The sequence below is a fragment of the Eupeodes corollae genome, chromosome 1, assembly GCF_945859685.1.
Source record: "Eupeodes corollae chromosome 1, idEupCoro1.1, whole genome shotgun sequence".
In the NCBI taxonomy this organism is placed as follows: Eukaryota; Metazoa; Arthropoda; class Insecta; order Diptera; family Syrphidae; genus Eupeodes; species Eupeodes corollae.
In genome coordinates, this window is record NC_079147.1 from 167,860,887 (window position 1) to 167,876,213 (window position 15,327).

At 30.8% G+C, this 15,327-nt stretch overlaps 1 protein-coding gene across 3 annotated transcripts in view; it reads right to left on the reverse strand.

Annotated features, from left to right (window-relative positions):
* Window positions 1-15,327, reverse strand: part of LOC129954025 (TLD domain-containing protein 2) — a 331,572-nt gene that overhangs the window by 271,517 nt on the left and 44,728 nt on the right. The window contains exon 2 of one of the 3 annotated variants that reach the window (XM_056067629.1): window positions 6,859-7,381. The exons of 1 other annotated variant lie outside the window; for it this stretch is intronic. In XM_056067629.1, coding sequence (XP_055923604.1) covers window positions 6,859-7,202 — 344 coding nt within the window. In that variant the 5' untranslated portion in view covers window positions 7,203-7,381. Of the gene's footprint in view, window positions 1-6,858; window positions 7,382-15,327 lie in introns of those variants that run through there. One more of the 3 variants, XM_056067630.1, reaches the window with a different exon arrangement.

The window sequence follows — 15,327 nt, forward strand, 5'->3', positions numbered from 1 at the left end:
GAAGCTTTTGATTAAATTTCAAAGGGATAAATACTTGCAATCTTAACAAATTATAGAAGTCGGTAGGTTATTTTTAACAGTTACATTTGGTAAGCTACCGCACAGTTTATATACAGAGATTTGATATTTTTCTATGATATCTTTCTGCTGAACAAGTATATTAATTTTTACGTAGAATTTAGATAACAATAATTTAAGTAATAATTTTGAAGGAAAATACAAACAAAACCTTCAACGCAAATTGAAAAGTTATTTTGACTGAATTAAAATTATGATTTCTAAACTTTTTTTTAGAAGTATGTTAGTTAAAAAAATAGTAGGTATAAATAATAATTGATAAATATATTTTAATATATTAGTAATTCGCTAGTAAGAATTAATAAATAAATATGAAAAATAAATAAATATGTATATATAAATTAGTTAATAAATAAATAAATATATACTTAAAAAAATAAATAAATTTATAATTAAGTGAATAAATAATATATAATTAATAAATAAATAAGTAGATAAGTAAGGACAAACATTATATTAATAATGAACATAAGGAAAATAAATTAATAAATTAAGAATTTAACGAGAATATATAAACATAAGAATAATTTAAACTAACAAAAACATCGGAAAAATGGTACGTGAATCAATTGATTAATGAGCGGATTTTCAGAGGTTTCACAATTTAGGTAGAAGTTGTTTGTCAGTTTATTTATTCTTAGTGAAATCAGTTCAACATTTGCCCTCTCCTGTAATTCTTTGGTGGATAACGTGCAGTGGCGTCTTTAGTCATGGGCCCCGTTGGGCACCCAAGTCCACCAACTCAAATGAATGAATCTATACAAAAATGATATAGAAAACGAAATAAGGTTAGTAGACAGTTACAGAAAAACTAGTTTCATTTTACTCTCCGTTTCTTTGAAATTCTCCTCCTCAACATCTTAAACTTCTGGCAACATGAATCCTTAATCATACACCTACAGAAGCTGTCAACATTATTTTAACAACTCTGCTTTCGTTCTTATCTACAGTTCTGCACAAGTGTTGACAGTACACCCGACCTTTCTCATATCGGCCAGATGACTTTTGTAATTCTGTATGTTAAAAGTTGTGTTCCCATCGTAAGGCTCTTAAAATGTATACCTATTCAAAAGCCTAAATCTGAATATTTGGCTGACACAATCTTAACATTTCTCGAAAATCATGATAATTCAATAGAGGATTGTAGAAGACAAAGCTATGATAATGTTAATATGTCGGGAAAATATTTTGGTTTGCAAGAATGATTAAAGGAGAAGTGTGAATTTGCTACCTTCGTACCTTGTGCAGCACATTCTCTTATCTTAGTAGGCCTTCATGCGGCTGGTTGTGTGCGGGAGGCAACAAGTTTCTTTCAAGGAATTAAAAAAACATACAAATTTTAACAATTGACGTTGCTGCCAATTTGCTTTGCTCACTATGTTCTTTCATAAATGATCTAAGGGTGAATTTTGATAAATTTAAAGCAAAAATTCAGAATCCGGATGCTTATTATAAAGAAAATAACGAAAAATATTACAAAGTTCATGTGCCACATATTTTGATGGACCTCCACCATCCGTCCACCTAATTGGGAAAGAAAAGTTTAAAATATCAAATCGTTTGGCTTTTTTTGTCAATTGCAATTTTTGACTTCTTGCGAACGGTTTTCAAAAAAAAAAACCATAGAGATGTTAATGCAGAAGAACTTGAGGTAGAATGCCTGCACATCGTACTAAAAGAATTCAATAAAGATGTAAATGAAGATCTTATTACAATATCAATATTCATAACTGTGATTAGACTCACAGTGGATGAAATTGGGAACACATTTCCAAATTTAGAAACTGTCTGTAGAATTTTGTTATCTTTGATGGTTTCAAACTGTTAAACATTTATTTTCGAAATTGAAACAGGTAAAAAGTTAACTTCGAAATACAATGCTTCAAGATAGACCAAACATAAATAAATAAATGAATAAATTACTGCAGGAAATTAAATTTGATGACTTAATACATGATTTTGCAACTGACAAAGTTAGAAAATTATGCCTTCAATAATATTTTACTGTATAGATATCACCTCTTACATTTATGTATATATAAAAAAAAAACAATACACATTATCAAAGATCACCTTCAAAGAAAAATGTTCGACTATTGAAGGTTAATTAAAAAATATAAAAGTATACAAAAAAATATCTGTTTTATGTTTTTTTAGTTCTTTTTAAAAAGTAAAATTATCTAAAAAAAAACAAAAAATTAATTTTAAAATGATTTTTTAACCTAAAGAATTAAAAAACAAATACATATATTATAGATACCTACTTTTGTTCCTATTAGGCCCAGGGCCACCAAAAGTCTAAAGATACCCCGGATAACGTAGAAGGTTAAGCATCATTTTTTGAAGCATGTTTTTTGAATCTTGCAGTTTTTTAAGATGACTTGTTGTACATTTCCAACACACCTGGCATCCAAAGAGAAGTATTGCTTGGAAAACTACTTTTTGAATAATGATTTTATTGTCGTTGCTTAGGCAGGACTTTCTATTTATAAAAGGATATAAAATATTTACAGCTTGCTTTTTGAAGAGTTTTGGCAAAATGTTCTCTGAAAGTGAGTTTTTGATCTAAATAAATAACAAGATATTTCACACTTGGATCCCATTTAACATTTACACCATTAACGGTTAGTTGATTGCTTGGTAGTTAACAAGATTTTATTTTTCTGAAAAAGATAGCTAGTTGTTTGTCAGCATTTAGTTTTATTTTCCATTTAATGTAGTAATTTGTCATCAATTCTATCGCATTTTTAATCTAGGAATATCAGAAGTATAAATATTGTACAGTAAAGAACCTAGTACTGATCCTTGCGGGACACTATAATTGACTTGGTAACAGTTAGACAAACAGTTGTTGACGAAAACACTTAAGTAACGATAGGACAAAAAACTTTGGATAATTTTTACAAGATAGGAAGAAAACCTGAAATATACCATCTTGTGCACAATTCCATCGTGCCAAACTGAGTCAAATGCCTTTTCGATATCAAGCAAAATAAGCCCAGTCGATTTGTTAAGAGATCGATTGTTCTTAATCTGTTCACAGACTCTAAATACTTGTTGAGTAGTACTGTGATGAGTTCTGAATCCAAATTGTTCATTTGGAAATATTTTACATTTCAAATTTTTTTCGAAAACTTTGCTTATACTACTGAGCAAACTTATTCCTCGAATCGGTTTTACCTTTGCTTATTTCCGATTCAATAGAAATATTGCGTTTTGAGACATGACTTTATCAAAAACGGAAGAAATTCGAACCCAGCTTTTGGTAGTTTCTTAGGATAAGTGTTTTTTATGTTATGTAGTCCATGTTTTTTTTTCTTTTAAATTTGAAACGATGTATTTAACATCCTCCCTGGATATATACTGATCTCTAGGAGTTTTAGTTATTTGTGAGTGAACTGAACTGTGTTTGCTGTGTCACTAACTAGTATTTTAATACGATCATCACTAAGGTCTTGAGATACACAATGATTTTTCAAAAATGATGTTGCAAAGACATTGGCTTTGTCTGAATTTGGGTAAACAACTTCATCATTATTTTGAAGGTTAGGAATTTGTCTGCTTTTATTTTTGATAATTTTTGCTATATTCCAGAAAAGTTTAGCATTCTTTTCCAACTTACAAAGTCTCTCATTCCAATTTTTATTTCGAAATTTATTTATTTCCTTTACCAATCTTTTTGTTATAAAATTTAACTTCATTGCGGTACTCTTGTAAGCGATTACGTTGTCATTGTCGGTAGGTTATATAAGTATAGTCTTTTGAATTAAGTCAATAGGACTGCTGTAAATCTTTTTGGCTTAGGTACCTATAGTTTTAAATTTACTATGGTTGTAAATGTTGAGAGAGAACAAAAACTTATCAAAATTAAAGCAAACTGCAGAATTAATAGCGACTTAGATTTACAGTGGCCCAAGATATTTTAATATTTGAAGTCAATTTAATGCTTCAATTTAATATGGTTTACATAATCGTACAACTACACAAGCAATTGGCAAAGTTGTGAACAAATTTGAAGAGTCTGGATTGGTCACAAATATTGTACGGCCCGTGCATCATCGTTTCGCTTGTACCACTGAAAATATCGCTACAGCAAGTGAAAGTTTTGTCGGAGACCCGAATGTAACGGTTCCTCGTCGTTCTCAGGAATTAAAAAGTCCAGCTCACACAAAAACTGAAGCCGCTGACCATTCGTTGTCGTAGATATGTACGTCAAATGGCGGGAGAAGGCGAGTATGTTAATAAACAAAATTGTCGTATTTTTTTGCCTGCTATTAAGGAATATGATTGGAGAATATGAGGTACATTTCATAAGCCACACAACCCTAACAAATGTGGCTTGATTGCAACAGACATTTTCAATTAAAACCAACATTCGTCTAGAATTGTAAAATCTTTTCACAATAACATTTCAGTTTAACAACATGGTTTCTTAAAAGGTAGATCGTCTACTACAAATTTATCAATACTTTAAAATTTTTGCCCATCACAGATGGAAATGTGTTCTCAAGTCGACACTTTTTACACTGATTTTTCAAAGGCTTTCGACCGCGTCCACCATAGTGTTCTCTTAATAAAACTAAAGATATATGGATTTCACTCTCAGCTCCTAATGTGGATAAAGAGCTATTTATTAAAATTAAATTAAATTAAATTCAATTAGGTGGCGCAACAGTTAGTTTTGAACCAGGGCCTAGTGACTTACAATTCTTAACCATTCCTGTGTGCGAGTACTGTTGTCAGGAATGGAAGGGACCTTCAATATTAGGCCTAATCCGAACGGCTAGTTTGAGAAAGCACTTTTTATGACAAGATTTACTCTTGAAGGATTTGTCAATTCCTCGCAAGAGGCAGGACCCGCGAAAATTATTTTTTACCCAAGACCCCTTGCAAGACAGTCCAACGCACTAACCATCATGCCACGGGTACCACAGAACTATTAAGTAGGTAGAAAACAGGTGGTAAAAATTGATAATGCCTTATCTAAGTATATTATAAATTTTTTGGCTGTTCCTCAAGGTAGTCACCGTGGACCACTTCTTTTTATCATTTTTATTAACGACTTACCATTACATCTTACTTTTTCTAAATGTCTTCTATTCGCTGACGATTTAAAAATATTCAGTTCCTTAAATTCACTTCACGAAATTCAATTCAGTTCAAGTTGATTTAATTAATTTAATTTAATGGTTTAATAGCAATCTGTTATGTTCTAACAATAAGTAATGTAGCGTTGTGACATTTTCTAGAAATCACAGTGCATTATATTATAATTATAAACTTGAAAACGATATTTTACAAAGACTTGATAGCCATAAGGATCTTGGCGTAATCTTCGATTCTAAAATGAATTTTTCAAATCACATAGACCATGCGATCTCAAAACCAAACTGTATTCTAGGGTTTGTTTTTCGAAATTCAAAAGATTTCGAAGACCCCTATACATTAAAAGCTCTTTATTCTAGTCTCGTCCGACCACATTTAGAATATTGTACTGTTATATGGAGCCCTTTTACTGCGTCTAGCATTCGTCGTATAGAAAAAGTTCAAAAAAGATTCACAAAGTTTGCCTTACGAAAAATACTTGGTTATTCAATACGAGGTGTATTTTAATTGATCTAAAACCTTTTGCTCAGAGAAAAAATTAAACTCAATACTGTTTGCTTTTGATGTTTTGAATTGTAATTTTTTTTTAAATTTTAATATTGACTGTTCAGTTTTGCTATCAATGTTTTTATTTATGCGCTTTTTAGAAACTTGCGCCCTCGTGACTGTCATTTTTTAAATGTTCCTTATCACAGTACTAGCTATGCTTAGTAATAGAATTGTTTCAAAACATAAATAAGTAAATTTGTTATAATGCTATAAGTAAGTTATGTATTTTATTTGTATGTTATGTATCATAATTATTAGTCTAAATGGAGTGTGTAACTTTTAAGGTGAATAAATAAATAAATAAATAGAATGGGCTTAGATACCGCCCAATATGTGCCAAAAAGTGGTCGAAAATTGCGCCAAAAGAATCAATGCTTGCACCAATTCGTGTGGTGCTTATTTAAACGGCGACGAAGTGTTTCATACATAAAGTTCAAACTTTATAATAAAAAAGAAATACCTTGAAAAAAATATTTTATATGTGTTTTATTCGTGTATATATTTGAAACCCCAAAATGGAAAACCCTGTATGATATGGTTTGCCACTATGTTACATAGAAACAACATTCTGTAATTTTAAGCTTTTTTGTTAAGATCTATTATGTTATTATTGTTTGCGCCTTTTGTTTAAAAACATATTTTTGTGTTTTAAATTTAATTGTTCGTATATCAATAATAATTTTGTATACAAAACTAAAAAAAAAGAATTTGGAAAATAAAAAACTTACCAATTGGCGAACTAATTTGTTATTTGAATTTTTTCATATAATAAGGAAAAACTATTTTTGACGATAAACAAAGTTTAAATAAATTAACTACTTGTGCAAATTTTTTAACTTGAACTCTGAAGGTGTGTAAGAATTAATGAAGAAAATTCGTGTTATATTATTATAAGATTGGTTTTTAATATAATTCAACTACTTTTTAGTATCCAAAAAATGTTAAGATTAATTTACAAAAATTATTAAAGTGAAACTTATAAAACAACATACTCAATTTTAAAAAAACAACGAATAATTAAATATTAAAAAAAAGAATATTAACTCTAAAATTTAACAAATTAAATACAACATAAAGAATATAAAGAAAATAAAATACATGAAAATGATAAACATTTTGACTTACTGCCATGAAAAGCTTCCGGTGATGCCATCTTTCAAACGATCACGCAATGACCGTTGTCGACTTGGTCCCGTTCCACTTAACGGTGGTAATATTGTATTTTCTCCAAAATCATCTGATATGTTTGTAGCTGAACTAGATATGGGGGCAAAACTTGGCTGATGGGCCGACGAGGGTATATCGTTATTGCTGCCAGTACTGGCTGCAGCACTAACTGTTGTACTGGCCACACTCTCCATTAGGGGTGCTTGCTGCCTGTGCTGATGTTGTCTTTTTGGGGATGATGCAGACGTCGAAATTGCCCGATTTATTCTAGCACTGTGTCGAGGTGAATTTTCACGTGACATTTTTACTTGTATTTATTTAAAAGTGTAATATTTTTTTAAGGATTTGAATTTTTGTGAAAAAAATTTCAATGCATACAAGAAAAGTGTGTTTTATAAATTTATAGTTTTAAACGTCATTCATATGCAAATAATTATGTTATTTAGTTTTGTTTTATTTTTTTTATATTGACGACAGTGCACTTGAAATTTGAATACATAAATGTATATTTATTATATCGACATTTGTATATTAACAACATGACAAGTAGTAGGGTTTTTAAAGAATAAATAAATATGAATTTATATTTAAAGAAAAAAGATATAGAAGGAGAAAGAGAAATATATTTTATATGTTTACAACAGCGAAAGCATTTTGGACAATTTGTATTTGCTCCGAAACGGGCAAGAAGAGTTTAATTAATTAGTTTTGAAATATAAAGAGCTCAAAAAGTGTTGTTTATTTTTGTATATATATGTATATATATATCGGATGCAAAAAGAAAACCAAGCTAAAATTTTGCTGTTAATATTTATTTTGAGTATAATAATTGTATAGAAGGTGCGCTTCAAAAACTCATAGAAAATTCCAAACAAACTCAAAGCAAACAATTTAATTTTAAAAAAAAACTCACAAAAATATATAGTTCTTTGCTTAAACGGCGGTGTACAAATGTTCATAATGTTAAAAAGTGTTTTAAAAATGATATATACAAATATTTGTATTGCATGTGAAAATAAAAATCAATTAAGCGATTTAAACTTTTGAATACAAAAATAAAATAATTTTTAATTTTAATATTTAATATTTAATAATTCATATAAAAACAAAATGAATACCATTTAAAGAAGCATCATAGATTTATCTTTTATATTGTTGTATACACGTACGCAAGTTATTGATGTAAGTAGGGTACAAAATATATCTTAATATTTTTGTTTATATTAATAAATATAGATGTAGAAATGTGTAACTAATTATGATTTGTAGCTATATATAGTTTTAATATGTATGGGAGCTAAAAATAATTTAGCTTGAGCATCTCTATATTATCGCATTATATATGTAGTATATGATTTTATATAAAAATATAAAATATTGAATTATGCTTTATGTATGCCATAAGTTGAAAGGGATATAATATTTATAGAGAAGATGTGCCACGAACCTGAAATGGAAATAAAATAACATTATTATTATAAATCGTATTATGAAGTTCAATTAATTTGTTTACTTAAGGAAATAGTAAACTTAAGCATAGCTTATTTCTGGAGATTTTTTGTATAGGGTATAGTTTTGGTTTACGTTACGAACATACATAATTTTGATGCCTCTTAAATTCGAAAAAAATTGCGTACAAATTCAATCAAACATGACATTACGATCCTAGAGAAGTCGAAAAAAGTGGGTCGCCTAAGGCTTCGTACGTCCTTACGTTCACGACGGTTTTTTCGTTGTCCATAGCTCAATAACCAGAAGAGATATTTTGTTTTACAGATAAAAAGGCAGAGAGATGCAGAAAGGGCTCTAAAGAAAATTAGGTGGGTGGGTTTTAACCATAGCTAATTAAAAAAAGGGGAACATTTTTGTTAAACCTAAATATCATACGAACCAAAAACGCTTGGGACTTGAATTAAATTGTATATAATAAACGGTGATTTTTTAAGAGCTTGAAAACTTAAAAAAAAAAAACGCATAAAATTTGCAAAATCTCATCGATTCTTTATTTGAAACGTTAGATTGGTCCATGACATTTACTTTTTGAAGATAATTTCATTTAAATGTTGACCGCGGCTGCGTCTTAGGTGGTCCATTCGGAAAGTCCAATTTTGGGTAACTTTTTCGAGCATTTCGGCCGGAATAGCCCGAATTTCTTCGAAAATGTTGTCTTCCAAAGCTGGAATAGTTGCTGGCTTATTTGTGTAGACTTTAGACTTGACGTAGCCCCACAAAAAATAGTCTAAAGGCGTCAAATCGCATGATCTTGGTGGCCAACTTACCGGTCCATTCCTTGAGATGAATTGTTCTCCGAAGTTTTCCCTCAAAATGGCCAAAGAATCGCGAGCTGTGTGGCATGTAGCGCCATCTTGTTGAAACCACATGTCAACCAAGTTCAGTTCTTCCATTTTTGGCAACAAAAAGTTTGTTAGCATTGAACGATAGCGATCGCCATTCACCGTAACGTTGCGTCCAACAGCATCTTTGAAAAAATACGGTCCAATGATTCCACCAGCGTACAAACCACACCAAACAGTGCATTTTTCGGGATGCATGGGCAGTTCTTGAACGGCTTCTGGTTGCTCTTCACTCCAAATGCGGCAATTTTGCTTATTTACGTAGCCATCCAACCAGAAATGAGCCTCATCGCTGAACAAAATTTGTCGATAAAAAAGCGGATTTTCTGCCAACTTTTCTAGGGCCCATTCACTGAAAATTCGACGTTGTGGCAGATCGTTCGGCTTCAGTTCTTGCACGAGCTGTATTTTATACGGTCTTACACCAAGATCTTTGCGTAAAATCTTCCATGTGGTCGAATAACACAAACCCAATTGCTGCGAACGGCGACGAATCGACATTTCACGGTCTTCAGCAACACTCTCAGAAACAGACGCAATATTCTCTTCTGTACGCACTGTACGCATTCGTGTGGTTGGTTTAATGTCCAATAAAGTAAACTGAGTGCGAAACTTGGTCACAATCGCATTAATTGTTTGCTCACTTGGTCGATTATGTAGACCATAAATCGGACGTAAAGCGCGAAACACATTTTGAACCGAACACTGATTTTGGTAATAAAATTCAATGATTTGCAAGCGTTGCTCGTTAGTAAGTCTATTCATGATGAAATGTCAAAGCATACTGAGCATCTTTCTCTTTGACACCATGTCTGAAATCCCACGTGATCTGTCAAATACTAATGCATGAAAATCCTAACCTCAAAAAAATCACCCTTTATATTGTAATGTGATACCAAACAATTATATTTTTGAAAAAAAAAAACAAATTAACGTTTTTTTTATGAATCAAAAACAATTGGCACCTCGAAAATTTTAAGAATGCAAAATGATTTTATCTCCAAAACAATTTTGTGCAACGAAAAATTAAGTTTTTAACATCTGGTAAAATTTTGAGAAAAATCGACAGTTTTTTTATAAAAAATAAAAAACATTACTCATAGTTATTAAAAATAGAATTTCGACTCAAATGTGTTTTCAAAAATTTTAGTTTTTGGCTTTCAACTAATTTTTAGAAAAATCAAATCGACAGTTTTTTTACAAAAAATAAAAACTTAAACAAAAAATGAATAAAAATTGGTACAAATTCATTCTTGGCTCATATATCTTTTCAAAACTTTGAGATATTGGCTTTAAACTACTTTTATCTTTAGAAAAATATTGTTGTCAATATTCAGTAAAATTTTGAGAAAAATCGAATTGACAGTTTTTTTTTACAAAAACTGAAATCTAAAAGTTGATAAAAATAGATTTTCGACTGAAATATCTTTTCAAAAATTCAAAATTAAGTATGGTGTCCAACTACTCGTAATTCTAGATTATAAGAAATATTGTTTTCAACATTTGGAAACATTTTGAGAAAAATCGAATTGACAGTTTACTTACAAAAAATAAAAACCTAAACAAAAAAAATTACTAAAAGTCGGTAAAAATTGATTTTCGGTAAACTACTTTAATCTTTAAAAAAATATTGTTGTCAACACTCAGTTAAGTTTTGAGAAAAATCTATTTACTTACAAAAAATAAAAACCTAACAAAAAAACAGTATATTAAAATTTGGTACTCTTTTTAGTTCACATACAAATATAAAATCTACAAAATAGTACGCAAATTTGGTAAAAATTGATGTACAAATTAATTTCATTCATCCAATTTGTAAAAATTTAAGAAATGCTACTAAAATTGGTACAAATTTGTTTTTGACTAAAAACATATTTAGCAAAACTAGAATTACAAACTTATCTGTTTCTTGATATGAATAATATTGTTGTTTATTTTAAAATTTGTAAGAATAATTCAACTGACAACTTTTTTAACCCAACACGAAAACGCCCTTATCTCAAGAACCAGTAGAGATATCGACATCAAATAACTTTTGTTATGCCGATGAAAACACAAAAATGCCTCTAAAAAAATGAGTTGTTTTTTTACCATAACAACTTGAATTAAATTCTGTTTTATGTTGTGTGACGTGATACTAACCTATTTTAATTTTGAAAACAAATCTATTAACGGTTTTTAATAAATAAAAAAAAAACCTGAAGAGAAATATTGGTCTCGTCGGATATTTTAAGAACAAAAAATATCTGGTTAAATTTTGGGAAAAATCAAATTGACAGTTCTTTACAATAATAAAAACTTAAAAAAACATAAGGTAATAAAAGTTGGTAAAAATTAATTCTAACTTAAATATCTTTTTAAAAGATTTTGACTTCAAGCCAATTTCATCTTATAGAAAATAGTATTTAAAATATTCACTCAAATTTTTATAAAAAAAACAACAGTCAGTTTTTTTTCACAAAAAATTAAATCTATAAGAAGAGAAGAGAAAATAGTACCCACAATTAGAAAAATTGATATTCGATTTCTACATCTCCTGAATAAATGAAGGTATTCACTTAAAAATTAATTCATTTTAATTTTCACAAATTTCATTTTGTGCTAAATTATCTTTGAAAAATAAAAATCTGTATTTGATTACATAAGAATTAGAAATTGTCAAGAATGCTACTAAAATTGGTTTTCTACTAGAAATCTCGTCAGCAAAAATATATTTTGAAATCAAACTATTTCATCATATTAAAAATATTGTTGATAATCTTAATTAATAAAAAACATTCTACTGACAACTTTTTAAACAAAAATTAAGTTTTAAAGTTGAAAGAAAGACAAACTGACAGTCGGGATGGGAAGTTATCAGTGTCCGGTGTGGGTCGCATCCCACACTGAACACTGTGGGTCGCATCCCACACTGAACACTAAATATTTATATTTTTTCAAGCAATCCTTAAAATTGTGAAAAAGAAGAAAGCCTCTTGATGTTGTACAGCCTGTACATCAATGCAAAGCACGTCAAGTCGGAAATATTGCTTTTCCAAGTGTAGAATCTTATGATTCAGCGTAATTTAATGAAATGGTCTATGAAATATTAAACCTTTGAAGAATACGTAAATAACTTTTTCCCGAAACGAGCCAAGGTGCTTTCATCCGCTTTTGTCATAGTCCATCCTTCTGCATCGTATATCAGAACACCGGTTAGCAAGAGTGATTCTTCGTTTGATATCAGCGCTTTTTTTTTCTTTTCTGTGTTCATAACCTATGTAGGTAGGCAAAGTCCTTAATTACCTCAAGCTACGTCTGTCGATGGTGACGTTTGGCCGAGACGTCGGTGTTGATGACAGAATGTACGTTTGCATCCTCTGCCTTAATAATCCAAAAAGCCCCATTTACATCACGCTGATTTCTTCTAGTTATGTCAATGTTATCAGCATATGGTAGTCATTTGACAGATTTTTGATAGATAGTGCCTCTATGTTGTCGACGTGGGAGCTCTGCACTATTGTTTCAAGAATGATTTTAAGGAAATCGCATGAAAACGCATCACCTTGTCTAGAGCATTAAAGGGCAGTCCAAATTCTCCATCGTCATCCCGCACAAACAAACAAGTTTGGCAGGGAAACAAAAACTAGACATTTGTCCATACAGCTTTTCCATGTAGATGTTATCATATGCGGCCTTGAAATCGATAAAGAGTTGGTGGGTGTCGATTTAATATTTTTGGGATTTTTCCAGGATATGCCGTCATGTGAATATTTGATCGACTGTAGACTATCCTGATCTAAATCCACACTGATAAGGACCTATCAGGTTGCTTACGATGGGCTTGAGACGGTTGACATATTACGGCAGAGAAGATTTTGTAAGCTATATTTGTAGACTAATTCCAAATTCCACATAATTTGTTTCCTCACTATTATATCGTTAAAAGTTTATTTTTCTTTTATTCAGAAAAATAACTTTTCGATAGCTGTACATAGATGAGAAATATTGGCGGCTACTTGAAAAATCACCTTAAATAGCAAAAACGGTAATATTTTCTGCGCATTTTGTATACCCATTTACAAAAACTTAACTTATTAAAGCGACCTTGAGAAAATTTGTCTCAACATACTTTTATCACACAATGAATTGTGAAGGCATTTGAGTTTTATATAAATTCTTCATTTTATAAAGAATCACCGTTGAAAAAGTATCTTGGCAGTATTCTAAAGTTATAGGAAAAGAAAATGCAAAATGCTTGATTAGCTTAAAACAAAAAATATTTCTCATTTTCCTTTTATTCCTTTAAAATCAATTAAATATGCGTTATGAAGTTCCGGATACAACATGTACCTTGATCAATTTATTCAATCAATGTTCTCATTACAATGCTAATAAAATATCGTCTGCATAGAATAATTTATTCCATGTATTACGGTAACCAAATTCAATCTCTGTCCCTACAAATACGTGAACCAAATCCAATCAAACCTGAAGTTCTGCCTTTAATGCATTTACAGTGACGAAAAAAAACAGTTAAAATCTTTGCACTTATTTCAAAATATCGCTTAAATTAACGATTGTACTTAAAAATTATATATTTTTATTTGTCATAGTAATTATCTCAAACTGCCTAACTTCTTCCAAAAAAAGAGTATTTTTTAAATGTGTAGTTTTCCATCTGACAATATATTTTTAGGAGGTGGTCTTTATGATAGCTGTCACTTGATTTATTCTCTAAATTAATCAAACGTTATAAGCCGCTTTCTCAGTCTCAAAACAATTCTGTCCGATTTAAATAAATGAAGGCTTAATTTAAAAATTGAAAACACTGTCTTAAACGCCTTTCGATGTTCATAAAAGGAAATGATTGTTGATAAATGACAGTCAAAATATTCGAATTTGATCTATGTACATATGACTGGTACTCAAAGGGTTATTAACATGAAAATAGTTAAGGATGAAAGAGGACAAACCGATGCACATTGGTCTAAAAGTTTTGAATGTTAAAATAATAGGGAAAAACAGAGTTGGGTAAAACATTCCACATTATCGATGTGCGGTTAAAAAAAGAATCTCTATACATGACAGTACGTCCGAAACTGAGCTCAAGGGAAACTGATAAGCATTACTAAAAGTACGAGTTTTACGGCCGAATTGTTTAAGGCTTTGAAGGGAATGCAATGGCTAATTTGACAGAACACTGTTGATATAAACATCGGTAGAACAACGAAAGACATGAAACATTGCGGCTGTGTTCGAGTGACGTAATTGTTTCGGTTATAGTTCTATCGCCTATCATTTTCAAAGCTCTTTTTTGGATCCTGTCCAAAATACTTAAAATTGTCTTAGGGTCACCTGCTCAAATATGGGAGTTGTATTCGAGTTTTGGACGAATGAAGGCTTTGTAAATTGCAGCCAGATCAAAAGGGTAACAAATTTCTTGCACCGTAGGAGAAATCCTAAGCTCTAGCAGCATTTTTGGCAGTGATGAATATGTGATCATTCCATAACAGGTGATCTGTGATACCGAGTACTGAAATTTGATTACTTTTCTTGATGCAAATGCCACTCAAAGATAGCGGCATGGGGGGCGGGTTACGCTTTAACGACTGGAGACAACATTGAGTTTTTGAAGCATTAAATTCTACACGGTTTATAATTCCCCATTAGACAATGCTGTCGAGATCAGAATTTAATGAGCTTATCATACGCTGCCGTTGAAGTTCCACATCCTAAACGATGTAATGATTTGTTCCACTGAGAGATAAACCATGAGATCACCAGTATACCTATTGCTACGAAAGCCATACTGCCGGTCATTAAGAAGCTTCCGTTCTTTGAGATATTTCTTAAGGTGATAATTAATCAGCGTTTCCATGACCTTGGAAAGAAGGGACGTGAGTGCTATTGGACGATAGTTAGAGGAGGAGGAGGACTCGCCTTTTTAGGGACAGGCTGTATTTGTACAGGCTGTTTTCCATCCGTTCGGAAAGAGTTCGAAAGAGAAAGCATAAGCAGTGGTTTTGCAAGCAGAACAATAGGGGGAATACTATCCGGGCCAGCGGATTTGTGTATGTCAAGGTCTTTCAGT